This window comes from Pleurodeles waltl, chromosome 2_2 (genome assembly GCF_031143425.1).
Source record: "Pleurodeles waltl isolate 20211129_DDA chromosome 2_2, aPleWal1.hap1.20221129, whole genome shotgun sequence".
Classification (NCBI taxonomy): Eukaryota; Metazoa; Chordata; class Amphibia; order Caudata; family Salamandridae; genus Pleurodeles; species Pleurodeles waltl.
In genome coordinates this window covers 1,142,334,318-1,142,357,033 of record NC_090439.1, presented here as the reverse complement: position 1 = coordinate 1,142,357,033, position 22,716 = coordinate 1,142,334,318, and the positions used below count along the sequence as shown (strand labels likewise).

At 46.9% G+C, this 22,716-nt stretch overlaps 1 protein-coding gene across 1 annotated transcript in view; it reads left to right on the top strand.

Moving 5' to 3' along the window:
• WDR97 (WD repeat domain 97) overlaps positions 1-22,716 on the top strand; it is a 327,470-nt gene that overhangs the window by 238,196 nt on the left and 66,558 nt on the right. The window contains exons 20-21 of the mRNA XM_069221060.1: positions 13,613-13,734; positions 16,013-16,178. Coding sequence (XP_069077161.1) covers positions 13,613-13,734; positions 16,013-16,178 — 288 coding nt within the window. The remainder of the gene's footprint in view (positions 1-13,612; positions 13,735-16,012; positions 16,179-22,716) is intronic.

Here is a 22,716-nt window from a genome sequence, read left to right as displayed (position 1 = left end):
ATATTTATACTTTTTTTGCGTCGCATTTGCGTCCTTTTTTGACACAAATGCGGCGCAAACTTCCAAAATATAATTGTATTGCGTAAATTTGCGCCGCTTTTGCGTGAAAAAGTGACGCAAATGCGGCACAAATAAAGTATAATTATGGGCCTTAGAGCCAGGTGCTATGCCCGAAGGGAGGAGGAGAGGTGGGCAGTGGTATCACCACTCTCCACTGTGATTCTCAGGTTTCCGGTTAAGTCTTTTTCATAGATTAGTCGCCGTCCCTGAATGTAATGACTAGTCACACGACCTGTCACCTTGCACATGCAACCAGCAATCTGCACAGCGCACTTCACGTCACGTGCTTCCGCCCTTGTTATCCCCTGTATAGCTCTTCGAGTTTAAAGCCCTTATTGCTGAAGCACTCATGCCCGCGCTGCCTGCCATCAGCCGGAGCTCATGTCTACGGTATGCACCTCCTTCAGTTGGTGTTAAGGGCGAGGACACTGCTTGGGTAGGTTAATAATTTGGTGACGCCCCTCCGTATGTTTGATTTAACGTGCTATGTATGAAGAGCCGACATTGTGATAGGGCTGTGGTGTACCTTGTTAAACGCAAACCTGATATAAAAACGGAATATGATGGCGGCCAAGATTACGCTTATATTGAGCGAAGCAAAAATGACCTTGATTATGTTTTTCTGACTCACGCATTGTAGGAGGCTGGCCTGGCTTATAGTGGGTACCCTGTGGTACTTACACCTTGTGCCAGGTCCAGTTATCCCTTATTAGTAGAATAGAGGTTTTTCTAGCAGCTTAGGCTGATAGAGGTAGCTATAGCAGAGCAGCTTAGGCTGAACTAGGAGACATGCAAAGCTCCTACTATACCACTTATATCATATAGCACTATATCATAAGAAAACACAATACTCAGAGTTACTAAAAATAAAGGTACTTTCTTTTAGTGACAATATGCCAAAAGTATCTCAGAGGATACCCTCACTTAGGAGGTAAGTAATATACACAAATTATGGGGCATATTTATACTCTGTTTGCGCCTGAATTGCGTCGTTTTTTTTTGCGCAATTTCGACGCAAAACTAACTCCATATTTATACTTTGTCGGTAGACGCGTCTAGCGCCAAAGTCCATGGAGTTAGCGTCATTTTTTAGCATGGACACCTAGTTTGCGTTAATGAGATGCAAGGTAGGCGTTCACGTCTAAAAAATCGACTCCGAGGCAAGTGCGTCGGATTTATACTCCCGGGCAAAAATCACGCCCGGGAGTGGGCGGGTCAAAAAAAATGACGTACGCCCGCTTTTGCACCGTTTTTTAGCGCCTGCAAAAGGCAGGCGTTAAGGGACCTATGGGCTCTGAAGGAGCCCAGAGGTGCCCTCCCATGCCCCCAGGGACCCCCCCGTCACCCTTGCCCACCCCAGGAGGACACCCAAGGCTGAAGGGACCCATCCCAGGGACATTGAGGTAAGTTCAGGTAAGTATTTTTTTTTTTTTTTTTGTGGCGTAGGGGGGCCTGATTTGTGCCCCCCTACATGCCACTATGCCCAGGGGACAGAAGTCCCCTGGGCATGGCCATTGGGCAAGGGGGCATGACTCCTGTCTTTGCTAAGACAGGAGTCATTTCTATGGGGGTTGGGAGTGAAAAAAAAATGGCGCAAATCGGGTTGAGGTGCAAAAATTGCCTCAACCTGACTTGCCCCATTTCTTGACGCCCAAGCTCCATTTTCCCCTACGCCGGTGCTGCCTGGTGTACGTCGTTTTTTTTAACGCACACCAGACGGCGCCGGCGGCTAACGCCGGCTAATGTCATTCAATAAATACGGCGCCCGAATGGCGCTTCAGAATGGCGTTAGCCGGCGCAAATTTTTTTGACACAAAACTGCGTTAGCGCAGTTTTGTGTCAAAAAGTATAAATATGGGCCTATATGTACACAAACCAAAATCAGGGAAGTAACAGTAAGAAAAGTAGTGCAAACAATGTAGAATTATAATAGAATGCAATAGGTAGAAATAGGCCTAGGGGCAACACAAACCATATACTCCAAAAGTGGATTGCGAACCACGAATGGGCCCCAGGCCTAGTGTACGTTGTAGAGGGTCGCTGGGAGTATCAGAAAACACTAAGGGTGTCCAACTTACCCCACCCCAAGACCCTGAAAAGTAGGAGTAAAGTTACCCTAGTACCCCAGAAAGACAGTAAAGTCGACATAGGGGATTCTGCAAGAACAACAACTGCCAGCAAAACACTGAAGACAGATTCCTGGACCTGAGGACCTGTAAAGGAAGGGGACCAAGGCCAAGAGTCACGCAAGTGTGCGGGGGGGCAGGAGCCCACTAAACCCCGGATGAAGGTGCAAAAGGGCTGCCTCCGGGTTGAAGAAGCTGAAGATTCTGCAACAACGGAAGGTGCCAGGAACTTCTCCTTCGGTCAGAAGATGTCCCACAGCGTGCTGGAGGATGCAGGAGTGTTTTCACACAGAAATACCACAAACAAGCCTTGCTAGCTGCCAAAGTTGCAGTTGAGGATTTTGGGTGCTGCTGGGGACCAGGAAGGACCAGGATGTCGCCCCTTGGAGGAGGAGACAGAGGGGGCACTCATCAACTCAGAGAGCCCCCACAGAAGCAGGCAGCACCCGCAGAAGTACCGGAACAGGCAATTAGAAGATCTGAGGACAGCGGTCGACTCAGAGTCACAAAGGAGGGTCCCATGATGTCGGAGTCCAACTCAGAGAGTTGGGCAATGCAGGACGGAGTGCTGGGGACCCAGGCTAGGCTGTGCAGAAAGGAATCCTTGGACAAGTGCACAGAAGCCGGAGCAGCTGCAGATCACGCAGTACACAGGATTACTGTCAGGCATGGAGAGTCAAGGACTTACCTCCTCCAAATTTGGACAGAAGGGCCACTGGACTGTGGGATACACTTGGACCCAGCTCCTGTGTTCCAGGGACCACGCTCGTCAGGATGAGAGGGGACCCAGATGACTGGTAATGCAGAAGTTTGGTGCCTGTGTTAGCAGGGGTAAGATTCCGACAACCCACAGGAGATTTCTTCTTGGCTTCCGGTGCAGGGTGAAGGCAGACAGCCCTCAGAGCATGCACCACCAGGAAACAGTTGAGAAAGCCGGCAGGATGAGGCGCTACAATGTTGCTCATAGTCGTCTTGCTACTTTGTTGCGGTTTTGCAGGCATCCTGGAGCAGTCAGTGGTCGATCCTTGGCAGAACTCAAAGAGGGGAGTGCAGAGGAACTCTTGCATTCGTTATCTGAGGAATAGCCCAGAGGAGAGAACCTAAATAGCCCAGAAAGGAGGATTGGCTACTGAGAAAGGTAAGCACCTATCAGGAGGGGTCTCTGATGTCACCTGCTGGCACTGGCCACTCAGGGCTGTCCATTTGTGCCCCAACACGTCTGCATCCAAGATGGCAGAGGTCTGGGACACACTGGAGGAGCTCTGGGCACCTTCCCTGGGAGGTGCTGGTCAGGGGAGTGGTCACTCCCCTTTCCTTTGTCCTGTTTCGCGCCAGAGCAGGGCTGGGGGATCCCTGAACCGGTGTAGACTGGCTTATGCAGAGAGGGCACCATCTGTGCCCATCAAAGCATTTCCAGAGGCTGGTGAAGGCTACTCCTCCCCAGCCCTTCACACCTATTTCCAAAGGGAGAGGGTGTAACACCCTCTCTCAGAGGAAATCCTTTGTTCTGCCTTCTTGGGACCAGGCTGCCCAGGCCCCGGGGGGCAGAAACCTGTCTGAGGGGTTGGCAGCAGCAGTAGCTGCTGTGGAGACCCCTGAAAGGCAGTTTGGCAGTATCCGGGTTCTGTGCTAGAGACCCGGGGATGCATGGAATTGTCCCCCCAATACCAGAATGGTATTAGGATGACAATTCCATGATCCTAGACATGTTACATGGCCATGTTCGGAGTTACCATTGTGACGCTACATATAGGTAGTGACCTATATGTAGTGCACGAGTGTAATGGTGTCCCAGCACTCACAAAGTTCGGGGAATTTGCCCTGAACAATGTGGGGGCACCTTGGCTAGTGCCAGGGTGCCCACACACTAAGTAACTTGGCACCTAACCTTCACCAAGTGGAGTTAGACATATAGGTGACTTATAAATTACTTATGTGCAGTGTAAAATGGCTGTGAAATAACGTGGATGTTATTTCACTCAGGCTACAGTGGCAGTCCTGTATAAGAATTGTCTGAGCTCCCAATGGGTGGCAAAAGAAATGCTGCAGCCCATAGGGATCTCCTGGAACCCCAATACCCTGGGTACCTATGTAGCATGTACTAGGGAATTATAAGGGTGTTCCAGTGTGCCAATGAGAACCAGGCAAGATGGTACTTTCCTACACCCCCCCCCCCCCCCCCAAACGAGGGACAATAAGGCTAACCTTGCCCAGATGAGTCTTCATTGTCTAAGTAGAAATATCTGGAGAGTCCATCTGCATTGGAGTGGGTACTCCCAGGTCTATGTTCCACTGTATAGTCCATTCCTTTTAGGGCTATGGACCACCTCAACAATTTAGGGTTTTCACCTTTCATTTGTTTTAGCCAAAGTAGAGGTTTGTGGTCTGTCTGAACAATAAAGTGAGTACCAAACAGGTATGGTCTCAACTTTTTCAGTGCCCAGACCACAGCAAAGGCCTCCCTCTCTATGGCAGACCAACGCTTTTCTCTAGGGGGTCAACCTTTTGCTGATAAAAGCAACTGGTTGATCCTGGCCCTCAGAATTCAGTTGTGATAAGACTGCCCCAACCCCTAATTCAGAAGCATCAGTTTGTACAATTAACTTTTTGGAGTAACAAGGGCTTTTTAGGACAGGTGCAGAGCACATGGCCTGTTTGAGCTCATCAAAAGCTTTCTGACAGCTAGCTGTCCACAATACCTTCTTAGGCATCTTCTTGCTAGTGAGATCATTAAGAGGGGCTGCTATGGAGCCATAATTCTTGATGAATCTTGTATAGTACTCTGTGAGGCCTAAAAAGGCTCTCACCAGGGTTTGAGTTGTAGGGGGAGCCCAATCCATGATAGTCTGGATCTTCCCCTGTAGTGGTGCAATCTGTTCTCCACCTACCAGGTGTTCCAGATAAACCACTTTCCCCTGCCCTATCTGGCACTTTGAGGCCTTGATAGTGAGGCCTGCCTTTTGCAGGGCCTCCAAAACGTTCCATAGGTGGACCAGGTGATCATCCCAGGTTGAGCTAAAGACAGCAATATCATCTAGATATGCTGCACTAAAAGCTTCTAACCCTTGCACGATTGTATTCACCAACCTTTGAAAAGTGGCAGGTGCGTTTTTCAGACCAAAGGGCATTACTGTGAATTGGTAGTGCCCTACAATGGTTGAAAATGCAGTTTTGGGTTTAGCATCTTCTGATAACCTAATCTGCCAATACCCTGCAGTTAGATCAAAAGTGCTTAGATACTTGGCAGAAGCCTGTGTATCTATGAGCTCATCTGCCCTGGGTATAGGGTGAGCATCTGTTTTGGTTACTTGGTTGAGCCCTCTATAATCCACACAAAACCTCATCTCTCTTTTTCCATCTTTGGTGTGAGGTTTTGGGACAAGCACAACTGGGCTAGCCCAGGGGCTTTCTGAAAGCTCAATCACCCCTAAGTCCAACATTTTCTGTACCTCTTGTTTAATGCAGTCCCTGACATGGTCAGGCTGCCTATAAATTTTACTTTTGACAGGCAAGCTGTCTCCAGTATCAATTGTATGTTCACACCAAGTAGTAGTACCTGGTATAAGAGAAAAGAGTTCAGAAAACTGACTTAAGAGATTGACACAGTTGTCTTTCTGTTCAGCAGTAAGACAATCTGCTAAGACCACTCCCTCCACTAAGCCATCAGCTTCAGTGGTGGAGAAGAGATCAGGGAGAGGGTCACTCTCTTCTTCCTGTCCCTCATCTGTTGCCATCAGCAGGGTGAGATCAGCCCTGTCATAGTAGAGTTTTAGGCGGTTGACATGAATCACCCTAAGGGGACTCCTGGCAGTGCCCAGGTCTACCAAATAGGTAACCTCACCCTTTTTTTCCAACAATTAGATGGGGTCCACTCCATTTGTCCTGGAGTGCTCTTGGGGTCACAGGCTCCAATACCCACACCTTCTGTCCCGGTTGGTACTGAATCAGAACAGCCTTCTGGTCATGCCATTGCTTTTGCAGCTCCTGGCTGGCCTGAAGGTTTTTGCTGGCCTTTTTCATGTACTCAGTCATTCTGGATCTTAGGCCAAGTACATAGTCCACAATGTCCTGTTTAGGAGCTTTTAAAGGTTGTTCCCAACCCTCCTTCACAAGTGTTAGTGGACCTCTTACAGGGTGTCCAAAGAGGAGTTCAAAGGGGCTGAAGCCCACTCCTTTTTGGGGTACCTCCCTGTAAGCAAAAAGGAGGCAAGGTAACAGGACATCCCATCTCCTGAGTTTTTCAGGGAGTCCCATTATCATGCCTTTGAGAGTTTTATTAAACCTCTGAACCAGACCATTTGTTTGTGGATGATAAGGAGTTGTGAACTTGTAAGTTACACAACACTCCTCCCACATTGCTTTTAGGAATGCAGACATGAATTTACTACCTCTGTCTGATACCACTTCCTTAGGAAAACCCACTCTGGAAAAGATTCCCAGGAGGGCCTTTGCCACTGCAGGAGCTGTAGTGGTCCTTAAGGGGATGGCTTCAGGATGCCTAGTGGCATGGTCCACTACCACAAGGATGAATCTATTGCCTGAAACTGTTGGAGGGTCAAGGGGGCCAACTATGTCAACCCCTACCTTTCAAAGGGCACCCCAACCACTGGAAGTGGGATTAAGGGGGCCTTTGGAGTGCCACCAGTCTTGCCACTGGCTTGGCAGGTCACACAAGAGCGACAAAACTCTTTTGTGTCCTCTGACATATGAGGCCAGTGAAATAGGGGGGCAAGTCTCTCCCAAGTTTTCGTCTGTCCCAAATGCCCAGCCAAAGGATTGTCATGTGCCAAGGTAAGAAGACATTCTCTGTACTGCAAGGGAATAACCAATCTCCTGGCAGCTCCAGGTTTAGGGTCCCTTGACTCAGTGTACAAGAGCTTGTCTTCCCAATACACCTTATGGTTATCACTGACATCCCCATTCTGCTGTTTCACAGCTTGCTGTCTTAATCCCTCTGGTGTGGGACAGGTCTGCTGTGCCACAGTCAGCCCCTCGCTAGCAGGCCCCCCTCCACCCAAAAGCTCAGCAGTGTCTGCTGCCAGCTCCTCTGGTGTAGGTTCTGCACAGGGAGAGGATTCTTCTTCCTCAAATGGGGAATCTTCTGGAGAGGAAGGGATAGTGGGCAAGGATTTACCCTTCCTACCCCTAGCTTTTGGGAGCACTTGGTCCATTGTTCCAGGATCCAAGTTTCCCTGTCCTTTTTGCTTTTTGCTTTTTGGCCTGAGCCCTTGTCAAAGCAAAAATATGCCCAGGAATGCCCAGCATTGCTGCATGAGCCTCCAACTCCACTTCTGCCCAAGCTGATGTTTCCAAATCATTGCCTAGTAAGCAATCTACAGGTAATTCAGTGGCTACCTCAACTTTCTTTGGACCAGTACCCCCCCCTCCCCCCCCAGTTGATATTCACAACAGCCATGGGGTGGCTAAGAGTGTTGTTATGAGCATCAGTCACTTGGTACTGCTGACCAAGTAGGTGTTGATCAGGGTGGACTAGTGTTTCTATCACCATAGTTACACTGGCTTCTGTGTCCCTGTAGGCCTCAACACCATTAATTAGGGGTAGTTGCTTGTACTTACCCATATTAAGGGGACAAGCAACCAAGGTGGCAAAGTCAATGCCACCATCAGAGACTAAAACAGCCTCTGTGGTCTCCCTAACAATACCAACCCCAACTACAATGCCAATATTGAGCCCAGCTACACCCTTGGATTGGCTATTTGTAGTAGACTTCCCACTACCACTGCTATTACTAGGGGCACTAGAGGTTGCAGTTGGGGTTGTGGTGGTGGGAGGTTTGGTGTTTTTCTTTGGACAAGTAGAGTCACTTGGCCAATGGCCTTTTACTTTACTTAAATAACACCAAGGCTTTTTATGATTTTTTGAAGAGGATTTGGACCCACCACCCCTAGAGGATTTTTGTGGGCCTGATGAAGACTCAGAATGTTTACTTTTGTCCCCACCCTTGTCAGAAGACTTACCATCCTTATTCTTGCCATCCCTGTCACCCCATGTATGAACTTTTCTGTTCACTCTTGTTCTGACCCATTTGTCTGCCTTCTTTCCCAATTCTTGGGGAGAGGTCAGATCTGAGTCTACCAAGTACTGGTGCAACAAATCAGACACACAATTGTTAAGAATATGCTCTCTCAGGATCAGATTATACATGCTTTCATAGTCAGAAACTTTACTGCCATGTAACCAACCCTCCAAGGCCTTCACTGAACAGTCAACAAAATCTGTCCAGTCTTGAGAGGGCTCTTTTCTGGTGTCTCTGAACTTGATCCTGTATTGTTCAGTGGTTAAGCCAAATCCATCCAAGAGTGCATCCTTCAAAAGTTTGTAGTTATTGGCATCACTTTCTCTGACAGTAAGGAGCCTATCCCTACCCTTTCCAGTGAATGATAGCCACAAGATAGCAGCCCACTGCCTTTGAGGGACCAACTGTACCATACAGGCCCTCTCAAGTGCAGCAAACCACTTATTAATGTCATCCCCCTTCTTGTAAGGGGAGACTATCTTATGCAGGTTTCTAGAATCTTGCTCTCTAACAGGATTACTTTCTGAAACACTGCTGCTGCCACGATGGGGAACTAACCCCAATCTCTGTCTTTCCCTGTCTATATCCAGGGATTCCCCATCTAAGGCCAGCTGTTGCTGTTTAAGCTTCAGTCTGATCTCTTCCAACCTCAGCTTTCTGACTTCCCTTTCCATTAAGTTATCCTCAGGGTGGGAGGCTTGGGAATGTTTGGACACAGAGGAGATTTGGAAATTGGCAGAGAGAGACCTGTCCCTAACTGGCTGGACCCTAGTAATCTGGCCTCTAGGAGTGAAAGATGCCCTACTAATGTGTGACCCTCTAACACTACCAGTGTCACTAGGTGGCCTGCTAGATGGCAGGTCTTTGTAAGAACCCTCCCCAACATCTTCACAGAACTCCTCTGAGTCTGACTGGGAAGCCTCCCCTCCTACCTCTTTCTCCTGAGATGGGCCAGACTGGTTCTAGTCAATTTCTAAGAGCAGGTTAAAGGGAAACTCTTTTGTAGGATTCTTACCAGTACCTAAACCTCTTTCTAAGCAGAGAACCCTCAAACGTTTGTAGTTTAAACTCTCATAAGTTGCCTGAACAACTTTGGGAGTGAGCTCTACTGAAGACATGATAGAAAAGGTTTAAGGACAGTGAGAGAAAAAGTTTTAGAACTTTTAAAAGTTTTCAGAACTTTTCAGAAACTTAGTATAACGTTTTAGAGCAGAAAAGTAAACTGTTTTGGTTCAATGTACATATATTGAAATATTTGGAATTATGCTTTTCTTCTGAAAAGCACCAAATGACAAAGTGGTAAAGCAGTTACAAGTACTTATCCCACCGCTGCACCACCAATGTAGGAGGCTGGCCTGGCTTATAGTGGGTACCTTGTGGTACTTACACCTTGTGCCAGGTCCAGTTATCCCTTATTAGTAGAATAGAGGTGTTTCTAGCAGCTTAGGCAGATAGAGGTAGCTAAAGCAGAGGTACTTTATTTTAGTGACAATATGCTAAAAGTATCTCAGAGGATACCCTCACTTAGGAGGTAAGTAATATACACAAATTATATTTACACAAACCAAAATTAGGTAATTAACAGTTAGAAAAGTAGTACAAACAATGTAGAATCCCAATAGAATGCAATAGGTAGAAATAGGCCTAGGGGCAACACAAACCATATACTCCAAAAGTGGAATGCAAACCACTAATGGACCCCAGGCCTAGTGTAGGTTGTAGAGGGTTGCTGGGAGTGTCAGAAAACACTAAGGGTGTCCAAGATACCCCACCCCAAGACCCTGAAACGTAGGAGTAAATTTACCCTACCACCCCAGAAAGACAGTAAAGTCAAGATAGGGGATTCTGCAAGAACAACAACTGCCAGCAAAACACTGAAGGTGGATTCCTGGACCTGAGTACCTGTAAAGGAAGGTGACCAAGTCCAAGAGTCACGCAAGTGTCCAGGGGGGCAGGAGCCCACTAAACCCCAGATGAAGGTGCAAAAGGGCTGCCTCCGGGTGGAAGAAGCCAAAGATTCTGCAACAACGGAAGGTGCCAGGAACTTCTCCTTTGGTCAGAAGATGTCCCACGGCGTGCTGGAGGATGCAGGAGTGTTTTCACGCAGAAATACCGCAAACAAGTCTTGCTAGCTGCAAGAGTCACGGTTGAGGATTTTGGGGGTTATTACAACTTTGGAGGCGGTGTTAATCCGTCCCAAAAGTGACGGTAAAGTGACGGATATACCACCAGCCGTATTACGAGTCCATTATATCCTATGGAACTCGTAATACGGCTGGTGGTATATCCGTCACTTTACCGTCACTTTTGGGTCGGATTAACACCTCCTCCAAAGTTGTAATAACCCCCTTTGAGTGCTGCTGGGGACCAGGAAGGACGAGGTAGTCACCCCTTAGAGGAGGAGACAGAGGGGGCGCTCATCAACTCAGAGAGCCCCCACAAAAGCAGGCAGCACCCGCAGAAGTACCGGAACAGGCACTTAGAAGATCTGAGGACAGCGGTCGACTCAGAGTCACAAAGGAGGGTCCCACTACGTCGGAGTCCAACTCAGCGAGTTGGGCAGTGCAGGACAGAGTGCTGGGGACCCAGGCTAGGCTGTGCACAAAGGAATCCTTGGACAAGTGCACAGAAGCCGTAGCAGCTGCAGATCACGCAGTACACAGGATTACTGTCTGGCGTGGGGAGGCAAGGACTTACCTCCACCAAATTTAGACAGAAGGGCCACTGGACTGTGGAAGACACTCGGACGCAGCTCCTGTGTTCCAGGGAACACGCTCGTCAGGATGAGAGGGGACCCAGGGGACCGGTGATGCAGAAGTTTGGTGCCTGCGTTAGCAGGGGGAAGATTCCGTTGACCCACAGGAGATTTCTTCTTGGCTTCCGGTGCAGGGTGAAGGCAGACAGCCCTCCGAGCATGCACCACCAGGAAACAGTCGAGAAAGCCAGCAGGATGAGGCGCCACAATGTTGCTGGTAGTCGTCTTGCTACTTTGTTGCGGTTTTGCAGGCGTCCTGGAGCAGTCAGCGGTCGATCCTTGGCAGAAGTCGAAGATGGAAGTGCAGAGGAACTCTGGTGAGTTGCATTCATTATCTGAGGAATAGCCCAGAGGAGAGACCCTAAATAGCCCAGAAAGGAGGATTGGCTACTGAGAAAGGTAAGCACCTATCAGGAGGGGTCTCTGACGTCACCTGCTGGCACTGGCCACTCAGAGCTGTCCATTGTGCCCCAACATCTCTGCATCCAAGACGGCAGAGGTCTGGGACACACTGGAGGAGCTCTGGGCACCTCCCCTGGGAGGTGCTGGTCAGGGGAGTAGTCACTCCCCTTTCCTTTGTCCAGTTTCCCACCAGAACAGGGCTGGGGGATCCCTGAACCGGTGTAAACTGGCTTATGCAGAGAGGGCACCATCTGTGCCCATCAAAGCATTTCCAGATGGTGGGGGAGGCTACTCCTCCCCAGCCCTTCACACCTATTTCCAAAGGGAGAGGGTGTAACACCCTCTTTCAGAGGAAGTCCTTTGTTCTGCCTTCCTGGGACCAGGCTGCCCAGGCCCCAGGAGGGCAGAACCGTGTCTGAGGGGTCGGCAGCAGCAGTAGCTGCCGTGGAGACCCCTGAAAGGCAGTACCCGGGTTCTGTGCTAGAGACCCGGGGATGCATGGAATTGTCCCCCCAATACCAGAATGGTATTAGGGTGACAATCCCATGATCCTAGACATGTTACATGGCCATGTTCAGAGTTACCATTGTGATGCTACATATAGGTAGTGACCTATATATAGTGCACACGTGTAATGGTGTCCCCGCACTCACAAAGTTTGGGAATTTGTAATGAACAATGTGGGGGCACCTTGGCTAGTGCCAGGGTGCCCACACACTAAGTAACTTGGCACCTAACCTTCACCAAGTGAGGGTTAGACATATAGGTGACTTATAAGTTACTTATGTGCAGTGTAAAATGGCTGTGAAATAACGTGGACGTTATTTCACTCAGGCTGCAGTGGCAGTCCTGTGTAAGAATTGTCTGAGCTCCCTATGGGTGGCAAAAGAAATGCTGCAGCCCATAGGGATCTCCTGGAACCCCAATACCCTGGGTGCCTATGTACCATATACTAGGGAATTATAAGGGTGTTCCAGTGTGCCAATGAGAATTGGTAAAATTAGTCACTAGCCTGCAGTGACAATTTTAAAAGCAGAGAGAGCATAAACACTGAGGTTCTGGTTAGCAGAGCCTCAGTGATACAGTTAGGCACCACACAGGGAACACATACAGGGCATACAGTATGAGCACTGGGGTGCTGCCTGGCAGGATCCCAGTGACACATAGGCAAGAACAAACATACATACAGTGAAAATGGGGGTAGCATGCCAGGCAAGATGGTACTTTCCTCACCCATACGTTTTAGAAACTTCCTAGCAGGCCTTCCCACGGATACCACTGTATGTACCGCATTTGGTAGCAGTATTTTATTTGACAGATGAGTGTATGTTTAATCCAGTTATATGTAGTTGCACTTGCACTATTTTATGTTTTGTTACATGTTATTGTACTGTACTTTTGTGGTCTATTTTACTGCAACCAAACGAAGTTAACTGAACCACTTTTCGTACTTTTATAAAGCGCGTTTAGGTAAAACTACCCCCTTCACACCTTCTTGCTCCAGTGCTGCCCTCTCTTGCATGGTGCTCTGTTGCTTTGTCCCTAGGTTCATGTGCTACATGTGGTACATGTGGTATGTGGTTCATGTGGTACATTTGGTTCATGTGGTTCATGTGCTAAATGTGGTACATGTGGTTCATGTGGTCATGTGGTACAATGCACCCACATACACGCACACCTGAGACTGCCGTGGGTTTATGACTCAGTGACATTTACTAATGTGATCGGATTCACAAACTCTCAGGGGTTAGGGTTTTGTAAAATATGGACCTTGTAGATTTCCATGCGTCATAACACGGAAGTGATGGTGATTCCGCCAACACGCCATTCTTCTTTTTCCAAGTTTCTTCTCTGGGCTTGCTGTTGCAACAAGCCCCTTTATCCTCACAGCTGCCATCAGTGTAGAGAATAACAAAACAGTTCTCTTTACCCGCCCTGCCTCTCTCACAATCAGCAATGACTGACATTTTAGAATGATTGCCTGCTTGGGGTTTGAGATATATCATGACATCATTCACTGAATGGTCCCTTTCAAGAAATAAGTGAAATCTGTGATAAAAAAACTTTAAAATCCTGCTTCTATAAATGAGGATTTGGGAATGTCTGAACTCAAATAAATTCAACATTTAGTGCATTTCACTGACACCTAGGTACACAACATTTTAGTAAATCAGTTCTGAAGTAATTTTTAAACAGTAAAATTCTGCTACTGCATTGTTGCCTTCTTTCAGGTGCAGGATCAAAGGAATTTCATCTTGGCCACTCTGGGAGCACTCAAGACTTTAGACTGCAATAGCAAGGAGCTCGCGCTTGAGCTGATGACCTTCTTCCAACAAGCAACCCTTGAACTCAGGTGAGCGAGCCCTGCGTAAGGGCAGTTATCAGGTTATGGACCGAAATGTCACATTCTGACCTGTCGATAGCACCACTCCCTTACAAAGCAGCGGACCTTTGCTAGTTTCAATTTGCTGAATACCTATTTTCATACACTCCCCATATTATGAAAGAAATATCTGTGCAGTCACGGCTCGCGGGAGGGAAAAGGGTCAGCGCAAGGCGGTGATGTTGGGGACAACAACATTAAAATATAATAATAATTTTAAAAAACATACCTTACTCGCCGTTCCGGTCTTTCACTGCAGGCATCCAATCCTAACACTGCTTTCATGCTGCTGGCAGGCAGAGTGAGAGTCTCTTCCTACTCTCTCCCACCAGGCAACACAGGGCCGGGTTGGAGGAAGCCTAGTGCGCATGTGTGTTTGGCCGGCCCGAGACAGATAGCCAAACGCACATGCGCACTGAGGGGGAGTGCTGTGCACTCCCCCTCTGTCCCTGTCATGCCTGTCACCTCCCTTGGCCCGCCCCTTTTACAGTAAAACCATAATAAACATAGTTTATTATGGTTTTACTGTAAAAGGTTTGCAGCTGCTGTGTCAGGCGGGGGCAATGTATCTGTGATGAATAATATTCCGTATATTGTTTTAACTTAACTTACAACCTTATGTATTAAAAGGCTGGTTGCACATTGCCATCACCTTTCAGTCGCATTGCAAATCTGAAGTCACAGGGGCGCACAGAATGACCTGCCTAATGAATTTGAATTGTGCCGGTCGCTCTTTGCGACTCTCTTAGATTGGCAACAACTACATGTATGGTGGCACGCAGAGAACACCGTCCCTGCATTTGCATTCCCAAACCAATGGGAACGAGTTCTACTTTACAAAGAAATCCAGATTGGAGGGAGCGGGCAGTAGCCCTGCACCACTGCCAGTTCCAACTAATGTTGTCCGACACAGTCCCAAAGGGAAAGCTGTCCAATGGGGAACATGCCCCTTGTCCGACACAGTCCCAAAGGGGAAGCTGTCCAATGGGGAACATGCCCCTTGTCCGACACAGTCCCAAAGGGGAAGCTTTCCAATGGGGAACATGCCCCTTGTCCGACACAGTCCCAAAGGGGAAGCTTTCCAATGGGGAACATGCCCCTTGTCCGACACAGTCCCAAAGGGGAAGCTGTCCAATGGGGAACATGCCCCTTGTCCGACACAGTCCCAAAGGGGAAGCTGTCCAATGGGGAACATGCCCCTTGTCCGACACAGTCCCAAAGGGGAAGCTTTCCAATGGGGAACATGCCCCTTGTCCGACACAGTCCCAAAGGGGAAGCTGTCCAATGGGGAACATGCCCCTTGTCCGACACAGTCCCAAAGGGGAAGCTGTGCAATGGGGAACATGCCCCTTTGCGAACAAGTTACCACCTGCTTTCAGGAGTCAGTAAGTGTACAACTGTTTGCAACCACAAATGCGGTCTCAAATTTATTGGCCCGAAATCGCAATTAGGAGTGGACTCCCCTTTCACGCCCCTTTCTGATTGTCATTCAGTATGGGTCGGGAAAATTCCATTATATCAGTGGGGGATGCATAAAATAAGTTCACATACCAAACAAACATTCTTTGGTCATAAACCCTGAGATTTTGAGCATCTCTGGGTTTGCGACCTGAAAATGTCCTTGTAGATCAGGCTTTAAGGTCTGAATATGGCAGTCATTAGGAGGAGACTTAATTTGACATATTTACTCCATTTATACTAAGAATAACTGTCCACTGCTGTCAGGCCTGGTGAGTTTTGTGTTTTAAATCAACAGGGCTTGTGTGATCCTCTCCTAGGTAGTTGTCAACCTGTAAGGGAGGGTTCCTCTGAAGATCCTCATTCCAGGAAAAAGGAATCGCTGCCCACTGTGAATCTTTAATTTGGGCCCATTGTTAGTCAGCAGATTAGTCCCAGCGCATCTCAAGGAGCAATCGTTTTAGCTGTCGTTGTCGCTGCTCCAACTTTGAGATCTAGCAGTGAGTAGTAAAGTACATGGATGGTAGATAGTACATGCTTAAATTTCCCTCACTCAAGGATAAGTAGCTGAACACGTGAAACCGACCCTCAAAAACTGAGAACTTCTCTCTCGTGGCTGCCACCAAACCAATTTCGTTGTCTTTGCTGGTAAATCCTCAGTTGCCTTTAGATATAAAGTTGCTGGTTGTCTCAGTTTCTTCAAGAGTCTGAGTCGCTAGTTTACGCCTTTGCTTTTTGATGCTCAAACATTTGTACAATCTGACCGATAAACCATCTGTCTTGCCACCAGGACACCTCTGATGGCTTTGTTCGAAGAGCTGGGCCTGCAGGATCGCAAAGGCCACTTCTACAAAGAAATGGACTCCTGGGAGACCTGGAAGGACACCGATGGCAGCAAGTCATCTCTGAAGGACTTCTGCAACAGATGGCTGGATGAGTGGATGGAGAAGCTTCAGGTATGCCTGGGACCCCTCATTTACTCTGCTCCCATAAGCTGTTTTGGGGAGAGGTCATGAACTTGCGGCTAGATCTCAAGGACAACAAAGGTTTGTTGGTGGCAATGCTGAGCAGGAGGCCTGGGTTTACCCAGTGCACCAGCCAGACTGGTCAAAGTGCAACTCAGGATACACAAGGCACCAAGCTGTGCAGGGCAGTTGTGTAACAATAGCCCCCACAGCACCTGCAGTGCGGGCGCCCGAGCTCTAGGGCCCCCCTCCAGCACTGTGCATGGGGAGTGGGCGCCTGGCCTGAGAGCTCCTAACTGGGTCTGGATTCAGGGACCCCCTCCATCTATTTTGAGGGCGGGGGCGCCTCAAAATTCGTTACGCCGCAGGGTGCAACTGTAGAATATGCCTATCTGTTCACTGGCCTTTTAGAAGTTCTTGAGAGTGAGAGGGATCTGTACATTATTGTTAATGTTGCAAAACTCAGTGTGTCTCGTCGCAGCACGTAGGCTGCCTGGCACTGCTATTTGCATAACTTCGGGGAACAGTCCATCCGTGTAGCTAATGGGAAGGTGCGAATCATTCAATAGTCGCCTATGCCCTACCTCCAAAAACTAAAGCCAGGTAACTAACTGAGGGTAGGAGGGATCCATCTACCTCTCTGCTGTGATTCACTCCTGTGTCCCATGGTATGACCTCAAGAGCTCATATAATGCCTGGCATGTTCTAAGATCACATGTCACCCACCGGTCGTAGGATGGTGATGCAGGAGAGGGACCAAAAGAGAAAGGAAGGACCAGCACGTGACACTACCACGCACAGCTCTTAGAACCCCGAGACCAGTGTTGTGTTGTGTTGTGTTGCGCAACCTTTCATGTTGTAAAGGCATGGGAGAGACGGGTAGAGATGGACTCGATGCGCTAGGTTTTGGGTTATTCCTGAGATTCTGGAAATTAAATGGCTTAATATTGACATTGACAACCAAGAGCAGAACTAAAGCCAAGTGCAAAAATCAGTCAGAAAGAGTAGTTACAGCTGAGCATTCTATCCCAGCATCCAACACACACTACATTCTATCCCAGCATCCAACACACACTACATCCTATCCCAGCATCCAACACACACTACATTCTATCCCAGCATCCAACACACACTACATCCTATCCCAGCATCCAACACACACAACATCCTATCCCAGCATTCAACACACATTACCTTCTATCCCAGCATTCAACACACACTACATCCTATCCCAGCATCCAACACACACAACATCCTATCCCAGCATTCAACACACATTACCTTCTATCCCAGCATTCAACACACACTACATCCTATCCCAGCATCCAACACACACAACATCCTATCCCAGCATTCAACACACATTACCTTCTATCCCAGCATTCAACACACACTACATCCTATCCCAGCATCCAACACACTCTACATTCCATCCCAGCATCCAACACACACTACATTCTATCCCAGCATCCAACACACACTACATCCTATCCCAGCATCTAACACACACTACATCCTATCCCAGCATTCAACACACATTACCTTCTATCCCAGCATTCAACACACACTACATCCTATCCCAGCATCCAACACACACTACATCCTATCCCAGCATCCAACACACACTACATCCTATCCCAGCATCCAACACACACTACATTCTATCCCAGCATCCACCACACACTGCATTCATCCCAGCATCCACCACACACTGCATTCTATCCCAGCATCCAACACACACTGCGTTCTATCCCAGAATTCAACACACACTGCATTCTATCCCAGAATTCAGTACACACTAAATTATATCCCAGAATTAAATACACACTACATTCTATCCCAACATTCAACAAACACTACATTCTATCCCATCATTCAACACACACTACATTCTGTACCAGCATTCAATACACACTACATTCTATCCCAGCATTCAACACACACTACATTCTATCCCAGCATTCAACACACACGACATTCTATTCTATCCCAGCATTCAATACACACTACATTCTATCCCAGCATGCAATACACAATACATTCTATCCCAGCATTCAACACACCCTACATTCTATCCCAGCATTCAATACACACTAAATTTTATCCCAGAATTCAATACACACTACATTCTATCCAGCGTTCAACACACCCTACATTCTATCCCAGCGTTCAACACACACTACATTCTATCCCAGAATTCAACACACACTACATTCTATCCCAGCATTCAACACACACTACATTCTATCCCAGAATTCAACACACACTACATTCTATCCCAGCATTCAATACACACTACATTCTATCCCAGCATTCAACACACACTACATTCTATCCCAGAATTCAATACACTCTAAATTCTATCCCAACATTCAACACACACTACATTCTATCCCAGCATTCAACACACACTGCATTCTATCCCAACATTCAATACACACTACATTCTATCCCAGCATTCAATACACACTACATTCTGTTCCAGCATTCAACACACACTACATTCTATCCCAGCATTCAACACACACTACATTCTATCCCAGAATTCAACACACACTACATTCTATCCCAGAACTCAATACACACTACATTCTAGCCCAGAACTCAACACACACTACATTCTATCCCAGAATTCAACACACACTACATTCTATCCCAGCATTCAACACACACTACATTCTATCCCAGAATTCAACACACACTACATTCTATCCCAGAACTCAATACACAGTACATTCTATCCCAGCATTCTACACACACTACATTCTATTCCAGAATTCAATACACACTACATTCTATCCCAGAATTCAACACACACACTACATTCTATCCCATAATTCAACACACACACTACATTCTATCCCAGAATTCAATACACACTGCATTCTATCCCAGAATTCAACACACACTGCATTCTATCCCAGCATTCAACGCACACTACATTCTATCCCAGAATTCAACGCACACTACATTATATCCCAGAATTCAACACACACTGCATTCTATCCCAGCATTCAACACACACTACATTCTATCCCAGAATTCAACACACACTACATTCTGTCCCAGCATTCAATACACACTACATTCTATCCCAGCATGCAATACACACTGCATTCTATCCCAGAATTCAACACACACTGCATTCTATCCCAGCATTCAACACACACTACATTCTGTCCCAGCATTCAATACACACTACATTCTATCCCAGCATGCAATACACACTGCATTCTATCCCAGAATTCAACACACACTGCTTTCTATCCCAGCATTCAACACACATTACATTCTGTCCCAGCTTTCAAAACACACTACATTCTATCCCAGCATTCAACACACCCTACATTCTATCCCAGCATTCAACACACACTATATTATGTCCCAGCATTCAACACACACTACATTCTGTCCCAGCACTCAACACACACTACATTCTGTCCCAGAATTCAACACACACTACATTCTGTCCCAGCATTCAATACACACTACATTCTATCCCAGCATTCAACACACACTACATTCTATCCCAGCATTCAATACACACTACATTTTATCCCAGAATTTAATACACACTACATTTTATCCCAGAGTTCAATACACACTACATCGTATCCAGCGTTCAACACACACTACATTCTATCCCAGCATTCAACACACATTACATTCTATCCCAGCCTTCAACACACACTGCATTCTATCCCACAATTCAACACACACTACATTCCATCCCAGCATTCAATACACACTACATTCTATCCCAGCATTCAATACACACTACATTCTATCCCAGCACCCGTCGCGAATTTCAGTGTCTGCTAAGCAGACACTGAAATTCTAAGTGGGGCCCCCAGGGGCCCCACGACACCCGTTCCCGCCAGCCTGGTTCTGGCGGTCAAAACCGCCAGAACCAGGCTGGCGGGAAGGGGGTCAGAATCCCCATGGCGGCGCTGCCTGCAGCGCCGCCATGGAGGATTCTGCAGCCCAGGGGAAAACCGGCGGGAAACCGCCGGTTTCCCTTTTCTGACCGCGGTTTACCGCCGCGGTCAGAATGGGCCTGGATGCACCGCCAGCCTGTTGGCGGTGCATCCGCGGTCCCCTACCCTGGCGGTCTCGGACCGCCAGGGTAGGAATGACCCCCTACATTCTGTCACAACATTCAATACACACTACATTCTATCCCAGCATTCAATACACACTACATTCTATCCCAGCATTCAATCCACACTACATTCTGTTCCAGCATTCAATACACACTACATTGTGTCCCAACATTCAATACACACTACATTCTATCCCAGCATTCAATACACACTACATTCTGACACAGCATTCAATACACACTACATTCTGTCCCAGCATTCAATACACACTACATTCTGTCACAACATTCAATACACAATTGTAGTGCTTTCCTCTTATCTAGTTTCTAAGCACTAACATAACACAACAGAAATGCACTTCTGAGGTCAAAGAAGACTTTTATTGTTGTTAATTCTTCCCCAACCACAATATTTATGTATGACGAATTAGTAGCTTTCAAGTCCGCGTTAATCAAACAAAATATATCAGTTTGCAATATACACAGCAGTTTATATTTATAAGATATTGAATGCAAAGCAAAACAAATACTTCACCGTGTGGGAACTATCTACAGCTTCATCTTTCTAAGGTCTGCAAGCTGATGACCCCTGTCAGCCGCGGAAAGAGATTCATCTACCCACACGGGATTGCTGGCAGCTCGCACCAAGCTCCAGCACGAGGTCCGGCAGATTCGAATCTGACTCTCTGCAGCCTGTGTCATTCGTTACAAAGGTGTGCCCCCTCCTCTCAGACCTGGGAAACTGAGCAAGCCTTTTGGAGACTGGCCAGGTCTCCAAGACTACTCCTGTTCCCAAGCTCAAGCGAAGAAAACAACACCCATGTACTCTCTCTTATCATGTCTAGTCTACTGTGAGAAAAACATCTTGGTTCTCTGGTGCAAAAACACAGCTTGGAAAAATACAGCTTGGATTCTCAACTGCAATGTCTAACTCCACGTTAAAGGCAATGGGCAGCTAACCTAAATATCAAATGCAATGTCTAGTGTCATGTCAAAGCCAATAAGCATCTAAGCTGAATACAAAATGCAATGTCTTATATCATGTCAAAGCCCATAGGCAGCTGAGCTGAATACAAAATGCAATGTATAATATCATGTCAAAGCCAATAGGCAGCGGAGCTGAATATAAAATGCAATGTATAATATCATGTCAAAGCCAATAGGCAGTTAAGCTGAATACAAAATGCAATATATAATATCATGTCAAAGACCATAGGCAGCATATCTAATAGCATGTCAAAGTCAATAGGCAGCTAAATTGAATACATCATGTCAAAGCCAATAGGAATGCAATGTCAAAGGAATGCAATGTCAAAGCCAATAGGCGGCTAGACTGGATACAGCATGTCAAAGCCAATAGGCAGAATACAGAATGTAATGACTAATGCAATGTCAAAGCCCATAGGCGGCTAAACTGAACAAAACATACCATGTGCTACTGGTGAACATTGAGCAACTAATATGCGCAGTGGTGAAACACAAAGTCATTGGTCAAAACAAACTTTATCAAATGGCAGTACATTCCGCCCTTTGACCAATGAATTTTTGTTTCACATATCTCTTGTTTCAAACAAACACAAAAAAAAACATCAGCACAAAAAAACATTATATTTGAATGATCAAAGCAATCCCTGTAAAGCAATAGAAGTGAATTAACACATTGATTTCATAACCTTTCACATCAGATACATCTACATAGAAAAGACTGAGCAATTTTTTTTCTCTGAATGAGTCTCTAATTCAACAGTGTTAGCAATTTGATGTGGCATGAGTTCTACTCATGTAAAGGTGCACGGTCCACCTGAAAGGTTTGCTGGAAGATAAGCAAAAGTCAGAGTTCCATACGAGAAGAAAAAAAAAAAAAAAAAAAAACACAGCTTAGTTCCAGTGGAAGAATGCAATCAAACAAGTTGAACTTGAACTAAAGGCGCAGTTTGCGCAAAATGGATCCATGGTGCTGGCACTTTACTCAGCCAGGTTCAGGTTGGGGATTCGGTCCCTTCCCCGACCCCACACGCACACACCGGAAGGGGGACCACACAGCACACTCAGGGACAGTGGCGAAACGTGGTAGGATCTGCAAAAGAAACAAGTATGACTTTTCTTGCAAATAACATTTTTCATTTAAACTGCACCCTTCCTCTTTCTTTCCCTGTATTATAATCAGCAGGACGTTTTTGAGGCCCTTTGTTATATTTTCTGCAGGGTCTGGAGGATCACTTAGGGCTTCAGCCCACACATCAGCACTGAGGTTTTTATCTGCTGCGCCACAGCTTCCCTTTTCTTGCACTGTCAGAAGGGCTGGGGCAGACTCCTTCTTTACCAAACCTCCATTCACTGCATTTTTGTCAATTTGGGCCATTCTGTCTCCAATTTGTATGAATGAATCAGATTCTTTTCTAGGTATCAGCATAATTTCGATTTTTC